Source organism: Salvelinus namaycush, chromosome 5, assembly GCF_016432855.1.
Source record: "Salvelinus namaycush isolate Seneca chromosome 5, SaNama_1.0, whole genome shotgun sequence".
Lineage (NCBI taxonomy): Eukaryota > Metazoa > Chordata > Actinopteri > Salmoniformes > Salmonidae > Salvelinus > Salvelinus namaycush.
This window is the reverse complement of record NC_052311.1, coordinates 59,581,234-59,608,760: the sequence shown is the minus strand read 5'-3', so window position 1 is coordinate 59,608,760 and position 27,527 is coordinate 59,581,234. Positions and strand designations below refer to the sequence as shown.

The following is a 27,527-nucleotide window of genomic DNA, read 5'->3' as shown; positions in this document are numbered from 1 at the left end:
GTGGACACAGGACTGGTCATGGATTTTGCTCATCTAATCATTGTTATTTTCTGAATTCAGGCTCTTTGCAGATTGAAAAGCTAGGTATGCTGACTGAGCTGTCTGCAAAGCAAGGAAAACTTTTCCCAGTGGGTTACCGGTAAGTAGCAGCAATTCATAATTAATAATGAATCAGAAATTGGCATGTTTATAGATGTGTTTTTTTTATGACTTCCTTCCTTTCAACTCCTCTCCGCAGGTGTTCTCGCTGGTACTGGAGCACGGTGAACCCACTGCGGCGATGCAAGTACACGTGTACGATCCGTGAAGTCCGCCCTCCGGTCCCTGAGAAACCTGCTGAAGAGATGCCTGACAAAGGAGAGAATAGCACTATAGCACACAGCCCCTGCACCCAGTCAGGTGAGAGTCCTGGTCACGCAACACTGCATCAAACCCTTACTGCTACGCTGAACAAAAATATAAGTGCAATGTGTAAAGTGTTGGTCCCATGTTTCATGAGCTGAAATAAAATATCATAGCAATTTCTATATGTACTAAAGCCTATTTCGATCAAATTTTGTGCACAAATTTGTTTACATCCCTATTAGTGAGCATTTCTCCTTTGCCAAGATAATCAATTCACCTGACAGGTGTGGCATATCAAGAAGCTGATTAAACAGTATAATCATTACACAGGTGCACCTTGTGCTGGGGATAATAAAAGGCCACTCTTAAATTTGCAGTTTTATCACATAACACAATACCACAGATGTCTCAAGTTTTGAGGGAGCGTGCAATTTGTATGCTGACTGCAGGAATGTCCACCAGATGTGTTGACAGTGAATTGAATGTTCATTTCTCTACCATAAGCTGCCTCCAAAGTTGTTTTAGAGAATTTGGCAGTATGCCCAACCGACCTCACAACTGCAGATCACGTCTCTGTGGGTGAGTGGTTTGCTGATGTCAACGTTGTGAACCGAGTGCCCCATCGTGGTGTGAGGGTATGGGCAGACATAAGCTACGGACATAGAACACAATTGCATTTTATTGATGGCAATTTGAATGCACAAATACCGTGATGCGATCCTGAGGCCCATTGTCGTGCCATTCATCCGCCGCCATCACCTCATGTTTCAGCATGATAATGCAAGGCCCCATGTCGCAAGGATCTGTACACAATTCCTGGAAGCTGAAAATGTCCCAGTTCTTCCATGGTCTGCATACTCACCAGACATGTCACTCCTTGAGCATGTTTGTGATGCTCTGGATCGACATGTACAACAGTGTGTTCCAGTTCCTGCCACTATCCAGCAACTTCGCGCAGCCGTTGAAGTGGAGTGGGACAACATTCCACAAGCCACAATCAACAGCTTCATCAACTCTATGTGAAGGAGATGAGGCAAAAATAGTGGTCACACCTGATACTGACTGGTTTTCTGATTCACGCCCCTACTTTTTTTTTTTTAAAGGTATCTGACCAGAATATGCATATCTGTATTCCCAGTCACGTGAAATCCATAGATTAGGGCCTAATGAATTTATTTAAATTTCCTGATTTCCTTATGAACTGTCTCTCAATGAAATCTTTGAAATTGTTGAATGTTGAGTTTCTATTTTTGTTCAGTATAAAATATTAGTGTGACTGTTGGCTTTCTTACACTGCAAAGTGGATATTGGCAAGACTTGGCCGTGGCATAGGAAACAGTGTTGTTGTTGTTGCTTCACCTCTAGAATCTGATGCCCAAGAGGTTGATGTGGCACATTCTCGACCCACTACTCCCAGCTTCTCAGCTCCACTCCCTAAACCTGACCACGGGGCAAGGCCCAAAATCAGGAGACCAGCTGGAGGACTGTTCCGGCCTCTGCCCTCCCCAGGTAACTGTTCCGTGGTTGGCTAATGTTGTTTTCTAGAACACCTCTGGGTCTATATATTTATAGATATTACCCAGAAAGCATTGATTGTTTGTGTGTCCGTTCAGTTGTCTTACTTCTATCTGTTTTTCCTCTGCAGGAGCTACCAAGTCCAAACCCCACCACATCCTGACCATCAGTGACCTGGAGGAGACACGCAGGCCTCGTCGCCACAGCCCCCACTCCCAAACCCGCAGGGACATCTCCTCCCCACCCCTGGGCTCTCCAACTGGTTCTGGACTAATCACCCTCCGCACTGGGGGATCCATGCATCCCAAGGCCTCCGTGCCCACCTCTCCGCTGTTTCCCCTCGGGGCTACTGATATCCTGTTGACCTCTCCCTCTACCCGACCTGTCGGAGGTCGAAGTGCTTCCTCTGCCCGATGCCCCGGGAACATGACTCACTCTACCTCAGGACTCTTTCCCCAGCCACCATGGGAAGACAGTGTGGGCAGCTTCCCTTCCCCTGGCCTGTCCCTCTCCCTCTCCCCCATCATCCAGCACTCTCCTAGACCCAGGCTGTCTTTTGACCTGAACCAGTCAGACTCAGTGGAGGTACCACACAACTTCCTGGCCTCCCCAGAACCGGAGGATAACCCTGCACCCAACAGCACCTCACCACTTAGAGGCTCTTTCACACAATTCCGCGAGGACTCTGACGTGGCCATGGGCTCCGAGTTGAAGACTGAGCTTGAGATTGAGGAGATGCTAGTGAATGAGGGAGTGGCCATGAACTGTGGTGCCCAGATAGACGTGGAGGGCGACGACAACCAAGAGGAGTTCTGGGAGCCAGAGGTTCGCAAGAGGAAGACGCGTACAGCCCTGACCCGCTCAGCTGCCAGGCAAGACTGGGGGAACACTTCCTCCGATGAGGACATGGAGCACTATTTTGACTTCTCGCGGACTGTGGTCAGTCGTACAGGCTCCAGGGACACAACCCAGGCTCCTGCCTCTCCCTCTTCAAGATCTATTCCTCAACTGGACGGCGTGGACGATGGGGCGGAGAGTGATGCCAGCGTGACAACCACGGACGGGGCTCAGAAACTGAAGAGCGCCAGTCAGGTTCAGAACCCAGGTCAAATGCATGTTCCGCCTGAAGTAGAAATGACGACAAATGGTCTAAGTGCAGACTCTGGAAGCCCTGTCTCAGATCAGTCACCCCTTAGCAACCCTCTCAAGTCTACAACCAGAGTTGTCCTCCCCTCTACAAAACCTCCCCCAGCGTATATGCCCCAGGATCCATCCAAAGCCTTTAATGCCGCACAACTAGCTGGGACTGAATTGGACAGTGTGACCCTTGAGCCAATTGAGATCTCACCAAAAGCTCCAAGACCAGCTGGAGTGGACCCATCCACAACATACAGCCCTGCTGATGTGAATACTACTCCCCTGCAGTTATACACCTTCCCAACTCCTCTTGAACAACAGAACTCAATCCCCACCTTAAAAGCCCAGGAACCAGTGCCGCTTGCACCCCTTCTAGGAACTCTGCCGGACTTTGTCCATACTAAGGTGTCTGATACGGTCTACCCAGAGGATTTATTCCAAGGTTCCAGTCTAGACTTTGCCCCTGAGGCTCCACTTGTTCTTGAAAGGTGTGATCCTCCCTCCCCCAGCACCTGTTTCACTGAACTGGTCCCTGTCCAGGTTGATGCTCCCATGGAAACCCATCAGCCTCAAGATCCAAAAGACCTCTTCTTGGATTCTAACAGCGGCCACTTTGTATTGCCCACAGATGGATCTGCCATTTACATGAACCACTTGACCGAGACTTCCGGAGATCCCTCGTTGAGCAGTAGTCAGGGCACCCTATTGGAGCTTCTTCAACCCTCTTCTCTTATCTCCTCGGACTTCCCTAACCCCAGCGTAGCCCAGATGAACCCTTTACAAATGAGTCCCTCTGTGCAGTCCTCTTTGCCTGGCTTTAACCCTTCAAGGCCACCTCTCACTAGCATCTCGCTACAACCCCTGACATCCTCCCAAGGGTCAACAGTCTTACCGCCCATGGAGACCTTTTGTACCAAATTATCAGCACCTATTCCAGGCAGTGCCCTTCCACATTTGTCCTCTCAAATTGATCCCATTTTGTCTGCAACATCAAGCATCAGTCTCCCATCTTATGGATCAGTCTCTCTGCCTATATTCTCCACACAATCCCAGGCCATGATCTCCACAGCAATTACCATTGTATCCTCCTCTCCCTCCGTATGCTCTCTCTCCGATGCTCTATCCACCCAGTGTCACCCCATGCTCTCTTCGCTTCAGCCCTCCTCTGCCCCTGTGATGATTAACGGATACAGCTCCACGTCTCTGCAGAAGGAAGCTGCCATGGGACACACCATCTCCATCAACTTCTCCACACCCAGGCCGCCACTGGAGCCCCAACAGCCGCTGTTACCTCAGGGACTACCTGGCCACGCTATCCTTACTGTGAAGGAAGTGGGTGGTCCCAACGTGGACCCTACACCTCACGTTCTGCTGGTCAACCGCCTGGGCCAGATCTTTGTGAAGAACCCAGAGAGCAACACCTTCCAGCTGCCCAGTCAGAGCTCTCCCTCCTATAATTGTGTCACTCAGATAGCCAGCCTCCTTCAGAGCAATGCCCTGTCTGCCACCTTGGCAGCAGCTGGCACAATGTCCAACCCGGCTCCAGGGACTGCCATGCCAACCCATGTCCCTAGGATGGCCACGCCTGTGGTTCAGAACCCAGGTACCATCACTCAACTGCTCACTCACAACAGCAATGGGACAGTTGCAGCGGTCAAGAAACCCAGGAAGAACGCAAGCACATCTGCAGATGGAGCTATACCAGGGATGAAGAAACCCAGAAAGAAGAAAGAACCTTCCACAACTTCTAGGAGAAAGAAGTCTGACAAAGCTGCAGACCTGTTTGAGTTTGCTGGTCAGGACGGCAGTTCCTCCATGACCAAGACTGAGAGTGCCCAAGCCATCATCAACCAAGCCATGGCCAGTAACTACACCCCCAACCGGACCGGTCCGCGCATACTGAGTCCCTCTACATTCCGTAACAACCCTTCCCTGAAATCTGTGGTCCTGCCCCCAGGACTACTCATCGAACCCGAGCCCGCAGCCACCACACTGTCTGTTTCAACACCCCGCCCTCCTCGCGCCCATGTCCGTATGAAGAGGGTGTCCTCCCTTTCTGATCGCATTGGTGCCACAAAGAAGTCCAAGACAGACTTCCTAGAGCCAGAGCCCCCTAGTGCTAAGGAGGACCTGTCGTTACCCAAAGACAGCTTTGCTGCTGTCTCCAGCAGGGCCGGGGGTGTTCGCATTAAAACCCCAACGGTGAAAGGTGTGTTGGACCTGGACAAGCTAAAGGAGGAGCACTTGAGTGACTCTGAAAGCACAAGGTTAGTCTTTTGGAACTTATCAGGGCAGTGATCTTATGAAATGAGTAATGAGACAAAATGTACAAATATTATTTTCAATTAATAATACAAGAATTGTCATGCCTTTATGTTTAATGGCCAGTGAGTCTCCTGTAGTGTTCCTTTTTTATTAAAAGTGGTTAACTTGCTACATCTGAAACTATGCTAAAGGTCAGAATCATATTGAAATATAATTTTTTTCACTATTGGCACGTCACTCAATTTTCCAGTGTGGGCCTCTTCTCGTCAGTGTCGATAAGATCATGTCTGGCTATTTTTAACCTTACGCTTAACTCCTCCTCTCCCTACTAGTAACCTATAGTATGATATGACAAATGGAACAAGGCATTTTACTCCTGAAATAGGACTGTCAATAGGCTTTGTAGATGTCAGTAACTATAGAACCCTTTTTTGAAGTCATAACTGAGATTGGTAAATGAGTGGTGACGGTTATTACAATCTACAATACAGCTCCTAGTTTGCACGATGCTCTCCAATTGTCATCACTGCATTTATGCCCTAACCGAAGTGTGTATCTTATACAGTGAATGATATACAGCCTGTATCCAGTCGATTTCAGTGTTTTCTCGTTGTATTCTTCACAGGCCAGGGCTTTGGGACCGCCTGTCGATACCTCGATTAGGGATGGACACAGGTAAACAACAGAACTGGGATGCAGTGGGCCGCAGTGCCCTGACTGACTGGAACAAATACTCAGGTACTTATGTGTAATAGTGCCGTATGAACAGTATGTCTGTATGATGATGACTGATGATACTTCTTATACCTGTACAATGTAAACAAGTGTGCCTGATTTGAAAATACCCTGTGGTATTTCCATCCTGTCAGGTGCTGTATCGTGCTCAGATGATGAGCTGATGCCCTCAGACGATGAGTGTCCCCCCAGCCGAGACCAGCCCCACCTCCGCTTCGAGATCAAAAGCGATGACGGCTTCAGTGTGGAGGCAGACAGCGTAGAGGGTGAGGTTTCAGGGAGGAAAGGGCAAATTAATGTCTTACCTGTAGTGTTAATTTACCCAGTACTCAAGGCAATGATTTCTGCACAAATACCCACTATTTCTACAAACAGTTGAAGTCGGAAGTTTACATACACTTAGGTTGGAGTCATTAAAACTCGTTTTTCAATCACTCCACAAATTTCTTGTTAACAAACTACAGTTTTGGCAAGTCGGTTAGGACATCTACTTTGTGCATGACACAAGTAATTTTCCCAACAATTGTTTACTGCAGATTATTTCACTTATAATTCACTGTATCACAATTCCAGTGGGTCAGAAGTTTACATACACTAAATTGACTGTGCCTTTAAACAGCTTGGAAAATTCCAGAAAATTATGTCATGGCCTTAGAAGCTTCTGATAGGCGAATTGACATAATTTGAGTCAATTGGAGGTGTTCCTGTGGATGGGCCTACCTTCACACTCAGTGCCTCTTTGCTTGAGATCATGGGAAAATCAAAAGCAATCAGCTGAGACCTCCAACATTGTAGACCTCCAAAAGTCTGGTTCATCCTTGGGAGCAATTTCCAAACGCCTGAAGGTACCACGTTCATCTGTACAAACAATAGTATGCAAGTATAAACACCATGGGACCACGCAGCTGTCATACTCCTCAGGAAGGAGACACGTTCTGTCTCCTAGAGATGAACGTACTTTGGTGCAATTCAATCCCAGAACAACAGCAAAGGACCTTGTGAAGATGCTGGAGGAAACGGGTACAAAAGTATCTATATCCACAGTAAAACGAGTCTTATATCGACATAACCTGAAGGCCGCTCAGCAAGGAAGAAGCCACTGCTCCAAAACCACCATAATAAAGCCAGACTACGTTTTGCAACTGCACATGGGGACAAAGATTGTACTTTTTGGAGAAATGTCCTCTGGTCTGATGAAACAAAAATAGAACTGTTTGGCCATAATGACCATTTATGTTTGGAGGAAAAAGGGGGAGGCGTGCAAGCCGAATAATACCATCACAACCGTGAAGCACGGGGTGGCAGCATCATGTTGTGGGGGTGCTTTGCTGCAGGAGGGACTGGTGCACTTCACAAAATAGATGGCATCATGAGGAAAGAACAATTATGTGGATATATTGAAGCAACATCTCAAGACATCAGTCAGGAAGTTAAAGCTTGGTCGCAAATGGGTCTTCCAAATGGACAATGACCCCAAGCATACTTCCAAAGTTGTGGCAAAATGGCTTAAGGACAACAAGGTCAAGGTATTGTTGGCCATCACAAAGCCCTGACCTCAATCCTGTAGAAAAATTGTGGGCAGAACTGAAAAAGTGTTGTGAGCAAGGAGGCCTACAAACTTGACTCAGTTACACCAGCTCTGTCAGGAGGAATGGGCCAAAATTCACCCAACTTATTGTGGGAAGCTTGTGGAAGGCTACCGAAACGTTTGACCCAAGTTAAACAATATAAAGGCAATGCTACCAAATACTAATTGAGTGTATGTAAACTTCTGACCCACTGGGAATGTGATGAAATAAATAAAAGCTGGGAAAAATTATTCTCTCTACTATTATTCTGACATTTCACATTCTTAAAATAAAGTGGTGATCCTAACTGACAGGGACAGGGAATTTTTACTAGGATTAAATGTCAGGAATTGTGAAAAACTGAGTTGAAATGTATTTGGCTAAGGTGTATGTAAGCTTCTGACTTCAACTGTATGACTAAACATAAGATTATGACACATACTCTTTCTCGTAATCGGTTAGAATTAACTTGTGTAATAAACCTTCTAGCACAAAATTTTGTCTGTTTTCCATATGTTTTACATTTGTGTGTTATTCTGTGTAACTCACGTTTTACTCTTCCCTCTCCTTTCCCTCCTCAGAGGCCTGGAGGGCAGTGATCGACTGTGTCCAGGAGGCGCGGGCGGGGGCCAGGCTTAGGCAGCTGTCCTTCTCTGGGATGACAGGTGCCCGTATGCTGGGCCTGCTCCACGACACAGTGGTCTTCCTGGTAGAGCAGCTCCAGGGGGCCCGCCGCTGCCATAGCCACGCCTTCCGCTTCTTTAAACAGATCAGCCAGGAGGAGGATCTGCCTGTCAACCCCTCTGGATGCGCCCGCTCTGAGGTCTACCTCAGGTCAGTGTCCCGGTGTTCTGTCCACTACAGGGGCCCTGGAAGTTAAATATAGAAATTATAAGGGAAGTCATTATTTTGTAGTGTAAATTGAGTCCGAGTTGTCTTACAGATTAATTTTACATATCTTGTAAACATTTCACCAATACTTCCTAGGTATCATGAGTAGGGTTGCAAAGTGTCAAACGTTCCCGGGAATTTTTCCATGGGAAGTTAAGCCCGGGAATTTTGCTTAAATTCATCAAAAAAGTTTGCTTATAACAGTGAACCTTTTTGTGGGATACACAAGGCAATTCTAGGTCTTGTGGCATATTTTGGTTAAACTATCCCCAATTCAATGGAATTGCAACCCTCTGCATGCACAGTGCATTCTTCCATCACATGTGCAGTGTACTCTTCCATCAAGATTCTCAAGATCTTGCACACTAATGAGATGCTTTTGAGCCCACACTACTACACTGTCTGAGCCAAGGATTACATGCTTTCTGGTAAGTTTTGATTACAATACTGGGTGGAGTGAATATATTTTATATGACAAACATGATTTTTTGTTAACTAGTAAATAGTAGCCTACAGCAAAGTGTGTTTAAATCATTTCTAACTGGTTAACAATTTCTGCAAGTTAGTGTTTGCTACCATGTGGGTTTTAGCTTGCTTGAGCCTGTTAACTGAGGAGTGTTAATTCACCCGTTTCCATACATGTTTCATTTTAAAACATTTATCTTACAAAGGAGTTGTTTAACCTGTTTGGGCTGCAAGCCCGACACCGCCCACAATATGACAACATCCAGCTCAAAGTGCAGGGCGCGAAATTCAAAAGCTAGTTTTTAAAAATATTTAACTTTCACACATTAACAAGTCCAAGACACCAGATGAAAGATAAACTTCTTGTGAATCAAACCAACATGTCCGATTTTTAAAATGTTTTACAGGGAAGACAAAATATGTACATCTATTAGCTAACCACGTTAGCAAATGACACCACTTTTCTAACTCCATCAGTTTCTTACTCCATCAGGTGCTATCACAAATTCGACCAAATAAAGATATAAATAGCCACTAACCAAGAAACAAATTCATCAGATGACAGTCTGATAACATATTTATTGTATAGCATATTTTTTTTCGAAAAATGTGCATATTTCAGGTATAAATCATATTTTACATTTCAGCTACAAATCAGAAAGTGCACCGAAAGCAGCCATAATATTTACAGACACCAACAGACACCAACGTCAAATAGCTTATTACTCATCATAAAACATTTCCGAAAAATATATAGTTTGCAGCAATTGAAAGATAGGCAACTTGTGATTCCAAACAATATTTCCGATTTATTAAATGTTTTACAGCGAAAACAAAATGTATCGCTATATTAGCGTAGCCACAATAGAGAGACACATTTGGGCGCCCACGACCCGTTCACATGCACGACAGATATATGAAATAACATCATAAAATGAGTCTTACTTTGGCTGATCTTTCATCAGAATGTTGAAACAGGCGTCCTCTGTCCAGATGAGTCGTTGTTTCGTTTCAGAATGAGAAATATCCCTGTTCATTTACCATTTCCAGTAGCCGTGGTCCAACGTAAACACAGTCATACGACGGAACACGGCAAAACTCCCGAATAAAGTTTCAATAATCTGATTAAACTATATTGAAAAAACATACATTACGATGATATGGTCACATATATACAAAAAAAATTGAGCCGGAGACGTTAGCCGTTCGTTAGGAAGGCAAAACAGAAGTCCATCCCACTTCCTTCAGAATACCGGAAGTGGGCGCTCAGGTCAAAGAAATAGGTTTTTTTCCACCACAGACCAAGAGGAGCAAAAAAAATTCTTCTCTGACATCCTCTTTACACCAATAGGAAGGCGTATAGACTGTCAGCAGACTCCTAGGTGTTAAGACCATGTATAGGCATCAGATTGAAAAGAGCATAGATTTCTGACATTTCACTTCCTGGTCAGGAAAAGTGCTGCAGAAGGACTTGTGTTTCACTCAGAGAAATAATTCCAACTGTTTTAGAAACTAGGAAGTGTTTTCTATCCAAAAAGAATAATAATATTCATATTGTACGAGCAAGATTTGAGTAGGAGGCCGTTTGAAATGGGCACGATTTCACTGGCTACTCAACACTTTGCCTTGCAGCCATAAGAAGTTAATCTAACTGCCTAACTATTTATCTGTACATGGATTTGTATTTTGGTTTTTCTTACAATTTTTTCTAATCTTCACAGGAAAATGCCACAGGCACTATCTGATGTGTGGAGACATTTCACTGCAGCCAATGTAGAAGGAAAAGCTGTGCATATTTGCAAATACTGTGCCAAATCATGTGAAGAATGCAACAAAGATGCAGAATCATCTGGCCAAGTGCATAAAGTTCCCTCAGTGCTCACAACAAGCAACCTCTGACAAAAGTCCCTCTACTTCTATTCGAGGTGAAAATGATGAGACACCTTATCGATAGCAACAGCTCATGGTCCTCCTGGAATCAGAAGTTTCTTTGACTCAATGGAGGAACGTAGTCAGAGAAATGCTGATGAATGTCTTGCTCGAGTTGTGCATGCAACTGGTTCACCTCGGATGCCCAGAGGCAATGTGTATTGGAGGAGATTTCTGAATGTTCTTCGCCCAGCATACACCCCTCCAACCAGACATGCTTTATCTACTCATTTGCTGGATGCAGAGTTCAAGTGAAGGTCAAGCAAATCATAGAGAAAGCAGACTGTATTGCAATCAGCTCTGATGGGTGGTTGAATGTTCGTGGGCAATGAATAATTAACTACATCACCCCCACCCCTCAACCGGTATTCTACAAGAGCACAGACACAAGGGACAACAGACACACCGGTCTCTACATTGCAGATGAGCTGAAGGCAGTCATCAATGACCTTGGACCACAGAAGGTATTTGCACTGGTGACCGACAATGCCGCGAACATGAAGGCTGCTTGGTCTAAAGTGGAGGAGTCCTACCCTCACATCACACCCATTGGCTGTGCTGCTCATGCTTTGAATCTGCTCCTCATGGACATCATGGCACTGAAAACAATGGATACACTCTACAAGAGAGCCAAGGAAATGGTTAGGTATGTGAAGGGTCATCAAGTTATAGTGATAGCAAAGTGAGAAGAATGAGAGCACCACATTGAAGCTGCCCAGCGACACCCGTTGGGGTGGTGTTGTCATCATGTTTGAAAGTCTCCTGGAGGGGAAGGAGTCTCTCATATAAATGGCCATATCACAGTCTGCCGATATGGACAGCCCCATCAAGAGGATCCTCCTGGATGATGTATTTTGGGAGAGAGTGGTAAACAGCCTGAAACCTATAGCAGTAGCCATTGCACGGATTGAGGGAGACAATGCCATCATGTCTGATGTTCAGACTCTGCTTGCAGAAGTAAGAGAATAAATACGTACTGCCCTGCCCGCTTCACTGTTGCTCAAAGCAGAGGAAACTGCAGTTCTGAAATCCTGAAGCCCATACGTCACACCACAGCGTACATGTTGGACCCCAAGTATGCTGTCAAGAGCATCCTGTCTGGTGCAGAGATCAACAAGGCCTATGGGGTGTCATCACTACCGTGTCCTCGCCACCTTGGCCTGGATGAGGGCACGGTTCTTAGCAGTCTGGCGAAGTACACTTCCAAGCAAGGGCTTTGGGATGGAGATGCAATATGGCAGTCGTGCCAACATCTCATCAGCCATCTGGTGGAAGGGGCTTTGTGGATCTGCGGCTCTTTCCCCTGTTGTCTCCAACATCCTCCAAATCCCACCAACATCAGCCACCTCAGAGCGCAACTGGTCCTTGTTTGGGAACACACACACCAAAACAGGCAACAGGCTGACCAATACAAGGGTTGAAAAATTGGTGGCCATCCGGACAAATCTGAGGCTTTTTGAGCCTGACAACGAACAATCCTCAACAAGGTTGGAAAGTGACAGTGAAGATGAGGCCTCAGTCTGATGTTCAATAGGTGAACATTGAGGAGGTCCAGGGAGAAGACATGGAAGCCTGAGAAGAAGACAACCAAAGCTTTAGTTTCTAGATTATCATTTTACAGATGTATGTTGAAAACATTTTTGGGAGAAGCGATGGATCATTCAATATTCCCTTTCTTTTGTTGTTCAGTGAAATCATGCCATGTGAAGAGTCATCTCATTTAATTAAAGTTAAATTCGTAACTAAGCTTTTTTCTATTGGAAGGATTTAATCATTTGCAATTATGTCTACTTATGATAAGGTAAAAGGTTTATGTTTCTGTCTCCATATGATATGGTAAATATATCCAATGCAAAAAACATCTACATTTAAATGGTATTAATATTAATTTGCATATATTTCAGTTTTTTCCCGTGTATTCCCGTTAATTCCCACGGAAAGTTTCCACCTCTGAATTTCCCCCAAAATGTGCAACACTAATCATGCGTCATGGGTTGGAAGAAGTTTTAATAAATAAAAATATGTTCATTTGGAAGTTCCAGTGAAATTGTACATCACCACAAGTGTAATGGTGGGAACCGGTATTACTTTGTCCTTACCTTGCAGTTGGTCAACCCATACCACTGTCTAGAAAATGTCTGGAGAATCTGGGTTTTCCCCTCTGTAGGTGGTTTTCAACTTCAAAGTGGAAGCTAGTCTCTCTGTGTAGAGTATTGGTGAAATGTATGTTTTGAATGTAGACATCTGTCAGGTTTAGAGGAACAAATGCTGTGGCTGTTGTGTTTCTAAGTGAGGGTCATCTCCACCTCCCACAGTCTGCGTAAATTAGAAATAAGACCTGTATGACGTCTATGCTGCTCCATTCATTAACATATGAAGAGTGTGTGGGTGATGTCCACATCCCAAATTCTATACCAATGCTCGGGGAAAAAACAATGATAAAGAAAGTCAAGCCTGCATACTGTAAAATGTAACGTAACACCTTGTTCCTGTCTTCTCTAACAGGAAGACCACCTTCGACATGTTCAACTTCCTGGCTTCCCAGCACCGCCAGCTGCCTGACATCAACCCCTACGATGAGGAAGAGGATGAAGTCCCACTCAAATCCACAAGGTCAGATTACAGAGTTATTGTATGCCGGGCATCGCAAAGGAAGCCAGCTAAATGCTAACATCTTAAAAAAGGAAGCTTTGGCTTAAATACTGCAGGAGCTAGTCCATGAAAGATCTTGTCTAGCAGAACATTCTTAGAAGGTGTTGTACATGGCCGCAAGTGTTGTTCCTTTAAAAAACAACTTTCACATTAACAAATGATCAATTTATAAGTTGGTAGACATAACATATCAATGTTCTCATTCAGACTTATGAGTAACAAAGGAGCTGTACAACTACAGGTTTACATAATCGTTTTTATAGCTGTAACTAATTCACTATTGAAATGTTGTCCATTTCTGTATTTGTAACTCCCCTAAAGTCATCTTTGTGGTTGGACTAAACCATTCCGTCATGTCTGCAACTACCTCCTCCTAACAAGCAATGTTAAAAATATGTTCTCACCTCTTGTGTCTGAGTCTCTAGTGACTCATTTCTCGAGAGTTAAACGTGAAAGGTCAGAAGCACATCGTCATCTTCTCTGCTTATCCCTTTTCTCCTAGACGTGCCACTAGCTTGGAGCTCCCCATGGCCATGCGCTTCAGACATCTAGAGAGGACATCTAAGGAGGCTGTAGGCGTGTACAGGTCAGCACACAACTAGTCCTCGTCCCCCCTGAGGCACTGAGGTCAAAGCCAATACTATGGACAGAGCCTGTGACTATGATCATGATTCTGGGCTAAAGAGCTCATGTGTTTCTCAGTGGGGTGCCAACTGACCCCACAATAGATCATTTGCAGTCTGTCTGGACAGGAAGCCGTCACTGCGGTTTCTACAGCTATCACAGCAAACTAGGAACTGAGGCATGGTTTATATTTCCTGCCTCTCCCTTTTCTGCTATTATGTTATTCTGCTACAAAATGAGTAACATGAATTCCCACTGACTCAGGATCAGATAATAAATAATAAAAAAAATAATGTGATCATCGCATCCTTTTAATTGCCAAGGAGATTAGCTATGGAAACTGTTGTTCGTACTTGAGCCTCTTTTGACATCTCTCTGGTGTAGGTCTGCTATCCACGGTCGAGGTCTGTTCTGCAAGAGGAACATCGATGCTCAGGAGATGGTCATTGAGTATGCCGGCATCGTCATTCGCTCAGTGCTCACAGACAAGCGGGAGAAGTACTACGATGGCAAGGTGAGATCAATCAGTTCAGAGTGTGGTTGAGACGACATAAGCCCTATGGTTTGTCCCAACGAAACCTTAGTTGGTGGACCTTTTTAAAATCCACTAATTGTGGGCTTGAATGAATAAATGTTATTGATACCAACATAATACATGTTAAACTAAAACTAAGTCCCCTGTCTCTTTTCCCTCCTTCCTCCACAGGGTATCGGCTGCTACATGTTCCGTATCGATGACTTTGACGTGGTGGACGCCACCATGCACGGCAATGCGGCACGCTTCATCAACCACTCGTGCGAGCCCAACTGCTACTCGCGCGTCATCAACGTGGAGGGCCAGAAGCACATCGTCATCTTCGCCCTGCGCAAGATCTACCGGGGTGAGGAGCTCACCTACGACTACAAGTTCCCCATCGAAGACCCAGCAAGCAAGCTCAACTGCAACTGCGGGGCCCGGAAATGCAGACGCTTCCTCAACTAGGGGCAGGAGGAGGACGTGGTACTGCCACAGTCTCTGCAGGGGGAACAAGGCACTACGGGAGGGGCTGAGAGCAGAGGCAACAGGGGAAGACAGAGGTTAAAAGCCTTAAATTAAGGTTTTACTGGGTTGGGAGGTGGGGGAGGAGAAAATACAGGAAAGGATGAGGCACTACGAAGAGACTGGAAGAGGAACCAAGGCCAGGAGATGGGGAGCAAGAGGGAAGAGGAGCGCCACACAGGGACATGCATCCATAAGCTCACATTGACTTCTAACCAATATGCACTTGCCAGAGGTTGGACAAGTTCACCACAGGAGAGGGTGGAAGTAGCTACCGTTATAGTGTGGGTTTTTTCCCTTGAGAACAGGATACTGAACCCTGCAGACATCTGTTGTGGTTATGCTGGTTCTATGTTGCATGGAGGTATTTTCCTTGACGCCCTAATGTCAAGCCCTTTCTGTTGAAATAAGGGTGGAGCAGAAAAGCTAGACTTGGACATATTCTTTATCTTTTTTTGTCAGGGGGCGGGGGTAGATTTTTAATTGACACCTATAATCATGTTGGCTCCATCCTATCTAGGTGATCCCTTGGCCATATCTTTACTTGATCCTGTAATCATAGTTTTATTTATTTGAAATTATATTTCACAGTGCTCATCATGCGTCAGGTTGTACATATTTGCTTTCCGTTGACTGTTCAGAGAACCATGGTGCTAGATATGATGGGCAATAGGCTTGGAGGCTCCTGGGTCAGAGACCCTGCAAATAATAACTATTTTTCTATCCATTCTCCACTCCCCTCTCACACAGACCGGGGAAGGGACCTCCATTATGTTCAGTTAAACGGTTAGATAACGGTTAGTGTCACCCTTATAGAGTTTGCTGCAGCTAAATCATATCTTTAAGAACTTTCCCTTCACCATTTTTGTATGTAGCAAACACTACCCAATCCAAGAGTGACGAGTTTAGCTGGAAACTTCAGTGCATCTTTTTTTATTTTAAATATATTTTATTACTATCATGGCAAATTCTGATTACCTTTGCAATAATATTAGGCCTACGACTTTGCTGCATTACAGTTGCGCGTCTTTAGTGAACTAACAAAATCCAGACTCCATATTTCTTCGACATTCAGTGGAGTTAACAAAGAACTGACTTCTCTCTCTGACATTCTCCGCAATCCAAGGGTGGAAGGGTGGAACACTGTCCAAGTTACACCACTAAGAGATGCGTTATAAACTCTATATATTCCCGACTGTGTGGACTGACAGCACCCCTGAGATCTCAAGCATAGCATTAGGCCAGTACTGTACTGTGTTGCTCCGTAGGATGGCTTTAAGAGAGAATCATGTCTTGGTGTAAAACCTAGATAGGGAGAGAATGCACTCAGCACCTTAACGTTTGCTGTCGTACAACTTTAGACAACGCTGTCAGTTCAGTCAGACATATTAGGAAATCAAATGTACACACTGTGGTTCACATCTTTACAGTGAGAGATTGCTTGAGCTCTAAAATAGCTGTATTTATTCATGTTTCTGTTCAGATTTTGGACTGGTGAAACTAGCTTTGCTTAGTGTAAATGGTGGTGGTCTTGTGGGAAATCTTCCTCCCCTCATTTCCTCTTTTTGTTTACTTTGTTTCCTCTTTTATTTGAACCTTGATGTTTGAGGAAAGTTGCGTATTACATTTCAGTCTTTACACAAGACATTGTTCTAAAGCAGGTCTTTTTTAATTGTTTTTGATTTTATTTCTTTGTTCTGGTATAATTTTCATGGAGAAAGTACAGCAGGCCTTAGTATCGGCAGGCCTTATAACAGGAGAATAGCAAGCATTCGAGTCCATGCTATTCTTCCCATCTGCGTACTACAGAGAACCCTTCAAGCTAGAGATAATAATCTAAAGGAAATGAGTTCTGTCCTTTTTGGAATTTAATACACAGTAAGGAAGAGCTTAAGCCCGCCTGCCTGCGCGACCAATCAGTGAGATGGAGCCTATATTCCCATGTGTCAATCATCTAACACCCTTAGCAGAGTTTGCCATTAACAGGATGCATCTGGATTTCAGGGATACGGCTATCCTTAACCTAGCTTCCCTTTCTGCTTAAAACCGGAAATGGGAACACCTCTCAGAGCAGAAAGTTTCTCTATACCCACTCCACTCCCCAACCTCTTGCCAGGATTCTACCTCAGTTGTTCTGACAGATGTTAAAGAATACTAATGCAAAAAAAGGATGATGATGATAATATAATAAGAGTAACTTGGTTTTAATGTCCTGCAGAGCTGGCCTGTGTGTTCAATGAAGCATGCAAAGCACTAGTTGGAAACCTGAAGTTACCATGACGATCTCTCCCAGAACTGGTTCAGAAAGCTGTATGTTCTATATGGTAGGGTTATTTTAAAGTATAACAAAGTGTAAAAGACATAAGAAAATGTGTGAACTTGTCTTTGTTACCTTGTACAAATAAACCCTGAGTTTGTAAATAATTGAATACATATTTCTAAACCCGTTTAATTTTTCTATGCACTTTTTTTATTTATAATGTTATTTGCTTAATAAAGATGTTAAGATGTTTGAACAAATCAGACTTGGTCATTTGAAAATGTAATGAAACAAATGCTGATATGACATTTATATAACATGCAATGTATAAGTACAGCAATATCAGTGGTTGGTGATAATACATTTGACAATCGATGATAATGATTGTGTGAGGGCCAGGTTGGGAACTTAACACTTGTTCTGAGCACCTGAAATGTACTATGCCATCTGACACACATCAAACCAGTTTCCTTGATCTGATTTCTTGTGAGGATGATGTTGTATTTTTTTTTTTTTTTTTTTTTTTTTTTTTCACCTTTAACCAGGTAGGCAAGTTGAGAACAAGTTCTCATTTACTATTGCGACCTGGCCAAGATAAAGCAAAGCAGTTCGACACATACAACAACACAGAGTTACACATGGAGTAAAACAAACATACAGTCAATAATACAGTAGAAAAATAAGTCTATATACAATGTGAGCAAATGAGGTGAGATAAGGGAGGTAAAGGCAAAAAAAAGGCCATGGTGGCAAAGTAAATACAATATAGCAAGTAAAATACTGGAATGGTAGATTTGCAGTGGAAGAATGTGCAAAGTAGAGATAGAAATAATTGGGTGCAAAAGAGCTAAATATATAAATACAGTAGTGGGAGAAGTAGTTGTTTGGGCTAAATTATAGATGGGCTATGTACAGGTGCAGTAGTCTGTGAGCTGCTCTGACAGCTGGTGCTTAAAGCTAGTGAGGGAGATAAGTGTTTCCAGTTTGAGATTTTTGTAGTTCATTCCAGTCATTGGCAGCAGAGAACTGGAAGGAGAGGTGGCCAAAGGAAGAATTGGTTTTGGGGGTGACCAGAGAGATAAATATGCTGGAGCAGGTCCTACAGGTGGGTGCTGCTATGGTGACCAGCGAGCTGAGATAAGGGGGTACTTTACCTAGCGGGGTCTTGTAGATGACCTGGAGCCAGTGGGTTTGGCGACGAGTATGAAGCGAGAGCCAGCCAACGAGAGCGTACAGGTCGCAGTGGTGGGTAGTATATGGGGCTTTGGTGACAAAACGGATGGCACTGTGATAGACTGCATCCAATTTATTGAGTAGGGTATTGGAGGCTATTTTGTAAATGACATTGCCGAAGTCGAGGATCGGTAGGATGGTCAGTTTTACAAGGGTATGTTTGGCAGCATGAGTGAAGGATGCTTTGTTGCAAAATAGGAAGCCATTTCTAGATTTAACTCTGGAAGGAGAGTTTACAGTCTAACCAGACACCTAGGTATTTGTAGTTGTCCACATATTCTAAGTCAGAACCGTCCAGAGTAGTGATGTTGGACGGGCGGGCAGGTGCAGGCAGCGATCGATTGAAGAGCATGCATTTAGTTTTACTTGTATACACTGATACTGACACTTCTATACACTGATCTTTATAGGAAACATCTTGATCGTAACAGTTTGAGGGCTGATAGCTGTCACCCGCTTCCCATTACATACAGTTAGCCCTACAGCCAATTCTGTCGCATCAAAAACATGGCTGAGATGCAAAAAAAATTCAAGGGGAGAGGGTACAAAAATGGTCAGATTAATACTGCCATTGAGAAAATCAAAAACAAATATTTATGCAGGGACACTGAAAGTCAATCTTAAATGAATAATAGTTTATTTGTCAGCGCGCTGGAAAGGTTCCAACCAACTCATTGCACTATAGTACACACGTCTGTCAGGAAAAACTCTTGCCGGGGCAGTCCCAACAGTTGTCTTATATACGGCTATACACAGACTAGTTAGAATAATTCATTAATCATTACCATTTTGTTTCATCCATGTGACTGACCAATACTGTTTCATAACGTGACAGACCAACACCTCACGAGGCTTCTTTCTCTAAACTGAGACCTTGAAACTGAGATCTTTTGTTTGTTCTCAAAACACGGTCTGGGCTTACTGCCTACTTACTGCAGTTACTGATAGGTGTGACTTATACAGTCAGCCACTTGCATGAACACAGAAATTGGTTTATAGAACAGCACATGTATAGAACACAGAAATTAGTTAAGAAAAGCACAAACATTAAAATGTCCCTTAATCTCTTTCAAGGACAGTCTCGCAAAAATAAGCATTCTTGCGTCTTCACTACCTGCTATTTAAAGTCCTCTGAACAAATTAAGGGAATCGTTCACAAACATTGCCACATTCTAAGATCCGATGACCGTATTGGTAATGTGTTTTCGGACCCTCCCTTGGTCGTATTCTTGCGGGACAGAAATCTCAATTGGTAAACTGATTTATCCCTGCACAATGTCTATTTGCACCTCCACCGGATGGAAATTACAAATGTAACGGCTGCACTCAATGCAATGTCACTTACAAATGTAGATCCTTTAAACACCCCCAAACAGGGAAACAGATCCCAATCAAAGGTGTTATGTATCTTAACTTGTCCTTGTGGTAAAATGATCTGGGTAAAACCAAGAGTGAATTAAAAGTGCAAATTGTAGTACCATTAGGTGCAAAAACTCGACGTACCCAGTTGCGGCCCACTTTTTGGAAGTGAACCACTCGATTTCATCCCTACGTTATATCGGCATCGAAGACGTCACCCTCCCTTATTGTTAAAACGAGAGGCTGCCCGGATCTTTAATTTAAAGACCCTTGCTCCCCTCGGGCTCAACGTAGACTTTGATCTGAAGCCATTATTGTGATTATTGTGATTTTGCTATTCATTATAAATGTTTGTAGGCCTATGTAGCAAAATGTTATCTATGATTGTATGCTATCCATTCATGTTTTTTGTATGTTCTATTTATATCTCAAAATTAACCAATGATGTCAAGCTACACCCGGTCATGATTACAGACACCTGTGTGTGTCCTTTGACACTATAAAAACGAGTGACCTGCAGTGTTAGTCGTTATACCCTGATGAAGACAGCTTGTCTGTCGAAACGTTGGTTATTAAGTTATTACATTATTCCATCTGAGCTCCTGGAGTGTGTGGCTCTCCGTTTTCAGGACACCGGGGTTAAAACTTCTTAAGGCTAGGGGGCAGTATTTTGACGTCCGGATGAAAAGCGTGCCCAAAGTAAACTGCCTGTTACTCAGGCCCAGAAGCAAGGATATGCATATAACTGATAGATTTGGATAGAAAACACTCTAAAGTTTCTAAAACTGTTAAAATAATGTCTGTGAGTATAACAGAACTGAGAAATACAGACTCCCAAAGCAGGACTTTTTCCACTTTCTACAATAAGACACATTTTGAAGAGCACCACCTTAATTGGCAACCCTGATGTGTCTGTCATTGAAAGAATGCTTTTTTCCCCCACAAACAAAAATGTCTAAGTTTGTTTTATGATGCTGTAAGGTCCTTTTCTGCTGTTGACACACAGAGGGTGAAACAAGTGCGGGAGAAAGAATTGTCTGTTACTATTGACGAAGAGATGTGGGAGGACATTTGGAGATATGCAAAAACAATATCTATATGTAATCGTACTAGAGCTATCCAGTTAAGAATAATACACAGATTGCATATATCCCCAAATCGCAGACATGCCTTTATCCCCTCTTCCTCTTCTCCTCAGTGTCTTAAATGTAAAACTGATACAGGCACCGTAACACATTGTTTATGGTCATGTTCCAAAATACAAAGATGCTGTTCTGGTGTTCTGCAAGAATTTGAAAAGATCCCAGGGGTCGATCTAGAATTGGACCCAGTTTCTTTACTGGTAGGTGACCCTAGCAGACATGTTACTTCTGTGGGTAAGAGGAGGCTTTACAACATCCTTACTTTCACAGCAAGAAAAAACATCTTCTTACAGTGGATTAGTGATAAGGTTCCTTCTATCAAAGATTGGCATAAGATGCTATTTGAATGGGTGCCACTGGAATATCTGACTTGTACATTGCATTCTAAAACAGATCAGTTCTAAAAAGTATGGGAACCGTATCTAAATTATCTAGAACCTGAGGTATCAGATATTGTGCTGCAAGGGTTCTCTTAGAATGGTGGTGATCTATTTATTTCAGACATTGTACGTTCCATGTGTTGAACCTAACTTCTTGGTTTAAACTGAGCTTTTGTGTTTAATTTCTATTTGTATATTTGTTTAAAATGTATGTATTGAATGATGGGGATGAAGTGAGAGAAGCGCCGAGCGGGGAGAGGAAGATTGTATGTATATATGTATGCAGGAACGTGTAAGTGAGTGCTGTTTTTTGCTTTGTCTTTGTATCTCTTAATATGGATGAAAATTGTGAAATTCCAATATTAATGCTGTTACAAAAAAAGATGGGCCCTTTACTTATGACTTAAACAGATCACTTTACCCCCCCCCCCCCCCCCCCCTTAATAACCTATTACTGCAGTGGGCTAAATGATGGGCACACAGTGTTTCTTGGTAGTCTTAAACAAATCTACAGTGAAACAAAGGTGTACACTTCACACACATAGTTATGGACTTAAAAAAGAAGACACCAGTAACATGTCAGATATAGTTTAAATGTATTAATTTTTGAGTTTGCAACACAATATGCCACTTTAAATACATCACAGAAGACTGAAATGTAACAAAATGCCTACTGAGCTGTACACTGAGATGCTCAGTTGGTCAATATGCCCCTCGAGTGATTCCCCAACATCTTGTTAACATGTGCCCCAAAAATGGAGCAGATATCTTATACCAATCATTCTTTATAGACATTTGTCTTTAACAAGGCCTAGGAGGCCCCTATAGTGTCCAAAAATCTCTCCAAAATGTAAAATGTTTTAAGCATCTTTATTTTCATGCTTATAACTTGTCAAAAAGTATTTTTATGACCACGTTAAGAGACAACTGCAAAATTATCAGTTTCTCTGGTTTTACTATGTATACGTATGTGTTTGGGTAACATGAACATTTTTGCTTTATTCCATGAACTGCTCTCCACCAGTCTTACATATTGATGTTGGGTAACTTTATGCCACTCCTGGCGCAAAAATTCAAGCAGCCCGGCTTTGTTTGATTGATGGCTTGTGACCATCCATCTTCCTCTTGATCACATTCCAGAGGTTATCAATGGGATTCAGGTCTGGAGATTGGGCTGGCCATGACAGGGTCTTGATCTGGTGGTCTGGCTGTGTGCCATGGAACGTTGTCCTGCTGGAAAAACCAATCCTCAGAGTTGGGGGACATTGTCAGAGCAGAAGGAAGTAAGTTTTCTTCCAGGACAACCTTGTACGTGGCTTGATTCATGCGTCCTCACAAAGACAAATCTGCCCGATTCCAGCCTTGTTGAAGCATCCCCAGATCATCACTGATCCTCCACCAAATTTCACAGTGGGTGCGAGACCTGGAGAGACCTACAAGCCAGTGTCTCGCACCCACTGTGAAATTTGGTGGAGGATTGGTTGGAACAACAGTTGGCACAACGTTGACTCCCCTTGGTTCTCATCAACTGCACTGACGCACTCATGTCACTGTCTGAGTGACGGCTACAGTCTGAGCACTGAGACTGCTGCACAGCTTGAACAGCACTGGAAGCATGTGGCTGTGCCTCAGTGATCTTAGTTGCACAGTGAGGTGCTGATTCCAATTGGGAAACAGTTTTTGCTAAAGTCAGATCATCATCTTCAAGGAGAAGCCTCTCCACAGAGTGAGCTTGAGGTTCTTTCAATAAACTGGTGCCTGATCATTTAATCTCTAAAATAAACCAACTGACATGATTTCCCTAGCCCTTTAAGATCACTAACGTACTGTGTCTCTGACTCACCCACATGCTGTGTGCGGTGCCGAAAAGGCAGTCTCTTCAGAAGCACAATCTTCGCGAAATGTCCATCCATAAGTTCAACAGCTGCATCATATGTGTGTGCTTCCCCGAGCGCATCTTCCAAATGCAGGCCCTCGGCACCGAAACAGTGGAGAAGAATGGCCCTTATCCTCTCAGGGATAACCACATCCAGGCTGGTAGCTACCATGTACACCTCAAACGACAACATCCATCTGTCCCATGGGATTGTTGGTTTGACCGCTTGAGGAAATAACTGCTCCAGTGGAGGTAGGGATATTGTAGAAATACTTCCAGGCATCCTCGTTCACCAAACTAATAGGTTCGGGGAAAATTAAATGCAAAACATTATTGAATTCAAACGATCTGTTTACAGGTCCACAAACAATTTGCAATTGTATTTGTATTTCAGAAACGTCAGATACAGCAAATGTCACTGCAAAATGAAACATTCTGCCAACACCTATAAAGACATTTGATCAAGTGCCTAATTCCAAAACTTCCAAAGTATACAGCAATAAGGGCATTATTGTCACCAAAATGTTGAATGATCGTCGTTTTTCAGGCCGAGTTTTAATAGTAGTTCAGGCCCACAGTTTCAGGACGGGTCTGATTTTTAACTGGAAACATGCGTGTATATAGCGTGCGCTAAGTTAAATCTCAATAGTTTTGTACTGTAGATTACCTTTTGGGGCTGTTTTCTGGCATTCCTCGTACTACCGGCAGTAATCCTGGACTGCCCTCTTCACTCCGGGCCAGTAGAACGGAGCCCGGATCCGATCATTGGTTTTCTCCACTCCTAGGTGTGCTCCAAGCAAATGTGAGTGGGCTAGGTATAGAACTTTTGAGATGTAACATTTGGGCACTAAGAGTTGTTCTACCACTTCGTCTCCCAGTGCCGAACTGTCCCGGTGAAGTTCCCTTTCCTTCCTCCACAAAGTGACACTCTGAAAACATTTCACCTGAGGAATTCTCCTCCTCAAGCTTCTCTTCACCTCGGTGCCGAGGGGGGATTGGCTGGGGCCTCCACAGAGTCTGAAGAGGTGGGCGGGGAAGCGGCGGCACAGACTTGCATGATGCTTCTATGTCAGAAAACCGTTCTCTTCCCCTAAGCTCTTCTCCTAGGGGCTGTGGCACCTCTGCTCCAGAATCTCTGGAAAATTGGGCACTCCTGGCCCAGTAGGACATCTACTGGCACTTTCTCTACTACCCCAGCTACAATCACAAAGCTACCTTGAGGCATTTGCACTTCCACACGGCTGGTGGGGTAACTTATCGTATCTCCCAGTGTGGTCTCACCGGGGCGTGGCCATTATAGGCCCAGGAAGGAAACCGTTGGGCCCGGGTTGGTAGGTTGTGCCCATAATGGGCCAAGATGCACGTTTTCAGAGCTGCATAGTTGTTGATGTCCGCCAGTGCCAAGTCTCTACAGTCCTCTGGGCCAGCCCAGTCCTCCTTGGGCCATCACTCTCTCTGCAGTGTGCTCAAATACCTCTAGATACGCTTCAATGTCCTCTCCAATAGTTAGCTTGGTGAGGACCGTGCCTGGTTCTGTCATTCGGTCCGGCTGGACCATGGCTTGGCTAAGCTGTGTTACGGCCTCCTGAAGTGCAATGAGGCTTTGGGTTTTCTGCGTTTGGCCTTGCACCAGCTGAGTTACAGTATCTTCCGTAATGATGTCTTATTTTATTGTGAGTTCAGAGCATGGGAGGGTTGTGCCCTCATTATCCACCAAATGTGGCAGCCCAGGGGAATCAGAGGTGAATCTCACAATAAAATAAGACAGCAGGAGACCGATTTATGGTGCTCAAAACAAAGTAGTTCTTTAATACTTTAATACACTTCAATCCAAGATGGCGTAGCAGTCAGATGTCCTTTGTCCTCGTCCTGTCCCGTGTATATATATTTTATATATTTTTCTTCGCATTTCTTTTTATATATATATTTTTTCTTCTTAAAAACTCAACTTCAAAACACTCTCCGGCAACCCACCTCACCAAATGTGGTGCGGATCTGTTTTTTCCTCAAAGGTATTATTCACCTCGTATCCGAAATCTACAACAGAAGCTAGCCAGAAGTTAGCCAGCTCACAAGCTAACGTGAGTAGTTCAGCTAACCACAGCTAGCGCTCATCAGCTATCCTTTAGCTCGGAAAACTATTGCCAGTTTCGTACAACGCGACTCAGACCAGAGCATACCAGACCTATTTTCTCTCCATATCCCCGGATTTTTACCGCAAGCTCTGGACATTTACACCGGGATCTTGCAGCTAACTAGCTGCTATCCGAGTGACTATTGGCTAACATCAATTCCGGAGCAAACACCAATTATCCCGGAGCTAGCCAGCTGAAGAGTTCCATCAGCCACTCCCGGGCTACAATCACCTATCCGGACCCGTTTTACTGCCGATGCGGAGCCCCACCGGGCCTTCACGACTGGGATACCGACGTTATCTGCCCGAGGGAGTTATTCAACTGGCCCCTCCATCGCGACGTAACCTGAACGCCCATATGCTAACTGCGGCCCGCTAATCGTTAGCTGTCCTGAGCATATCGGCTGCTATCTGAACAGGTCTATCGAACAATCTTCTTAGGCCACTATAACTATTTTGACAATTGGATTGGTCCCCTCTACCACACGGAACCCCACTAATCTACCGACGGAAATGCACGGCGTGGCTAAAATCAGACCTCCATCTTCTGCTAGCTTGCTACCCATGACTAGCTGTCTGAATCACGAAGCTAGCACCAGTTAGCAAACACTATTCTACAATTCACAACCTCTCTTTCGCCATCCGGCTTGGATTCTCTGTCGACACGACCACGTCTGGTCTGCAGACGATTACCCCATCCGCTGTGCCCTCAACCGGCCTCCGTCTGAGCAGACCCCCTCCGTCTGAGCAGACCACCCCCCGGGCTACTAACTTTAAACGCCGCGGGCTAGCTTAGTGGAGGCCTCACTGCTCCATCTACGGCTGCCCCCTGGACACTATGATCACTTGGCTACATAGCTGATGCCTGCTTGACTGTCCATTAATTCATGGTACTCCATTCCGTTTATTTGTGTTTTATCTGTCGGCTCTGTGCTTTAACTCAGGATCTGTGTGTAGTTAATCCGACCCTCTCTGCCTAGCCGTCGCCATTTTTACCTGCTGTTGCTGTGTTAGCAGACTAGCTGCTGTTATCTCACCTGTTGTTTTAGCTAGCTCTCCCAATCAAGACCTGCAATCACTTTATGCCTTATTGTATGTCTCCCTCAAATATCAATATGCCTTGCATACTGTTGTTCAGGCTAGTTATCATTGTTTTGGTTTACAATGGACCCCGTAGTTCCACTCTCCGTACCTCTGATACCTCCTTTGTCCCACCCCCCACACATGCGGTGACCTCACCCATTGAGACCAGCATGTCCAGAGATACAACCTCTCTTATCATCACCCAGTGCCTGGGCTTGCCTCCGCTGTACCCGTGCCCCACCATACCCTGGTCTGCACATTATGCCCAGAATCTATTCTACCACGCCCATAAATCTGCTCCTTTTATTCCTTGTCCCCAACGCTCTAGGCGACCAGTTTTGATAGCCTTTAGCCGCACCCTCATCCTACTACTCCTCTGTTCCTCGGGTGATGTGGAGGTAAACCCAGGCCCTGCATGTCCCCAGTCACCCTCATTTGTTGACTTCTGTGATCGAAAAAGCCTTGGCCTCATGCATGTCAACATCAGAAGCCTCCTCCCTAAGTTTGCCTTACTCACCGCTTTAGCACACTCTGCCAACCCTGATGTCCTTGCCGTGTCCGAATCCTGGCTTAGGAAGGCCACCAAAAATTCTGAGATTTCCATACCCAACTATAACACTTTCCGTCAAGATAGAACTGCCAAAGGGGGAGGAGTTGCAATCTACTGCAGAGATAGCCTGCAAAGTTCTGTCATACTTTCCAGGTCTATGCCCAAACAGTTCGAACTTCTAATTTTAAAAATTAATCTCTCCAGAAATAAGTCTCTCACTGTTGCCGCCTGCTACCGACCCCCCTCAGCTCCCAGCTGTGCCCTGGACACCATCTGTGAATTGATCGCTCCCCATCTAGCTTCAGAGTTTGTTCTGTTAGGTGACCTAAACTGGGATATGCTTAA

General features: G+C 44.4%; 1 protein-coding gene across 1 annotated transcript in view; it reads left to right on the top strand.

The window, feature by feature from the left end:
- The window catches only part of LOC120047222 (histone-lysine N-methyltransferase 2B-like), a 39,580-nt gene extending 21,895 nt beyond the window's left edge, over window positions 1–17,685 (top strand). Inside the window, exons 22-32 of the mRNA XM_038992751.1 lie at window positions 61–139; window positions 239–399; window positions 1,711–1,854; window positions 1,991–5,264; window positions 5,888–6,000; window positions 6,132–6,263; window positions 8,147–8,399; window positions 13,356–13,463; window positions 14,005–14,088; window positions 14,511–14,640; window positions 14,833–17,685. Coding sequence (XP_038848679.1) covers window positions 61–139; window positions 239–399; window positions 1,711–1,854; window positions 1,991–5,264; window positions 5,888–6,000; window positions 6,132–6,263; window positions 8,147–8,399; window positions 13,356–13,463; window positions 14,005–14,088; window positions 14,511–14,640; window positions 14,833–15,108 — 4,754 coding nt within the window. The 3' untranslated portion in view covers window positions 15,109–17,685. The remainder of the gene's footprint in view (window positions 1–60; window positions 140–238; window positions 400–1,710; window positions 1,855–1,990; window positions 5,265–5,887; window positions 6,001–6,131; window positions 6,264–8,146; window positions 8,400–13,355; window positions 13,464–14,004; window positions 14,089–14,510; window positions 14,641–14,832) is intronic.
- The last annotated feature ends 9,842 nt before the right edge of the window (window positions 17,686–27,527 follow it).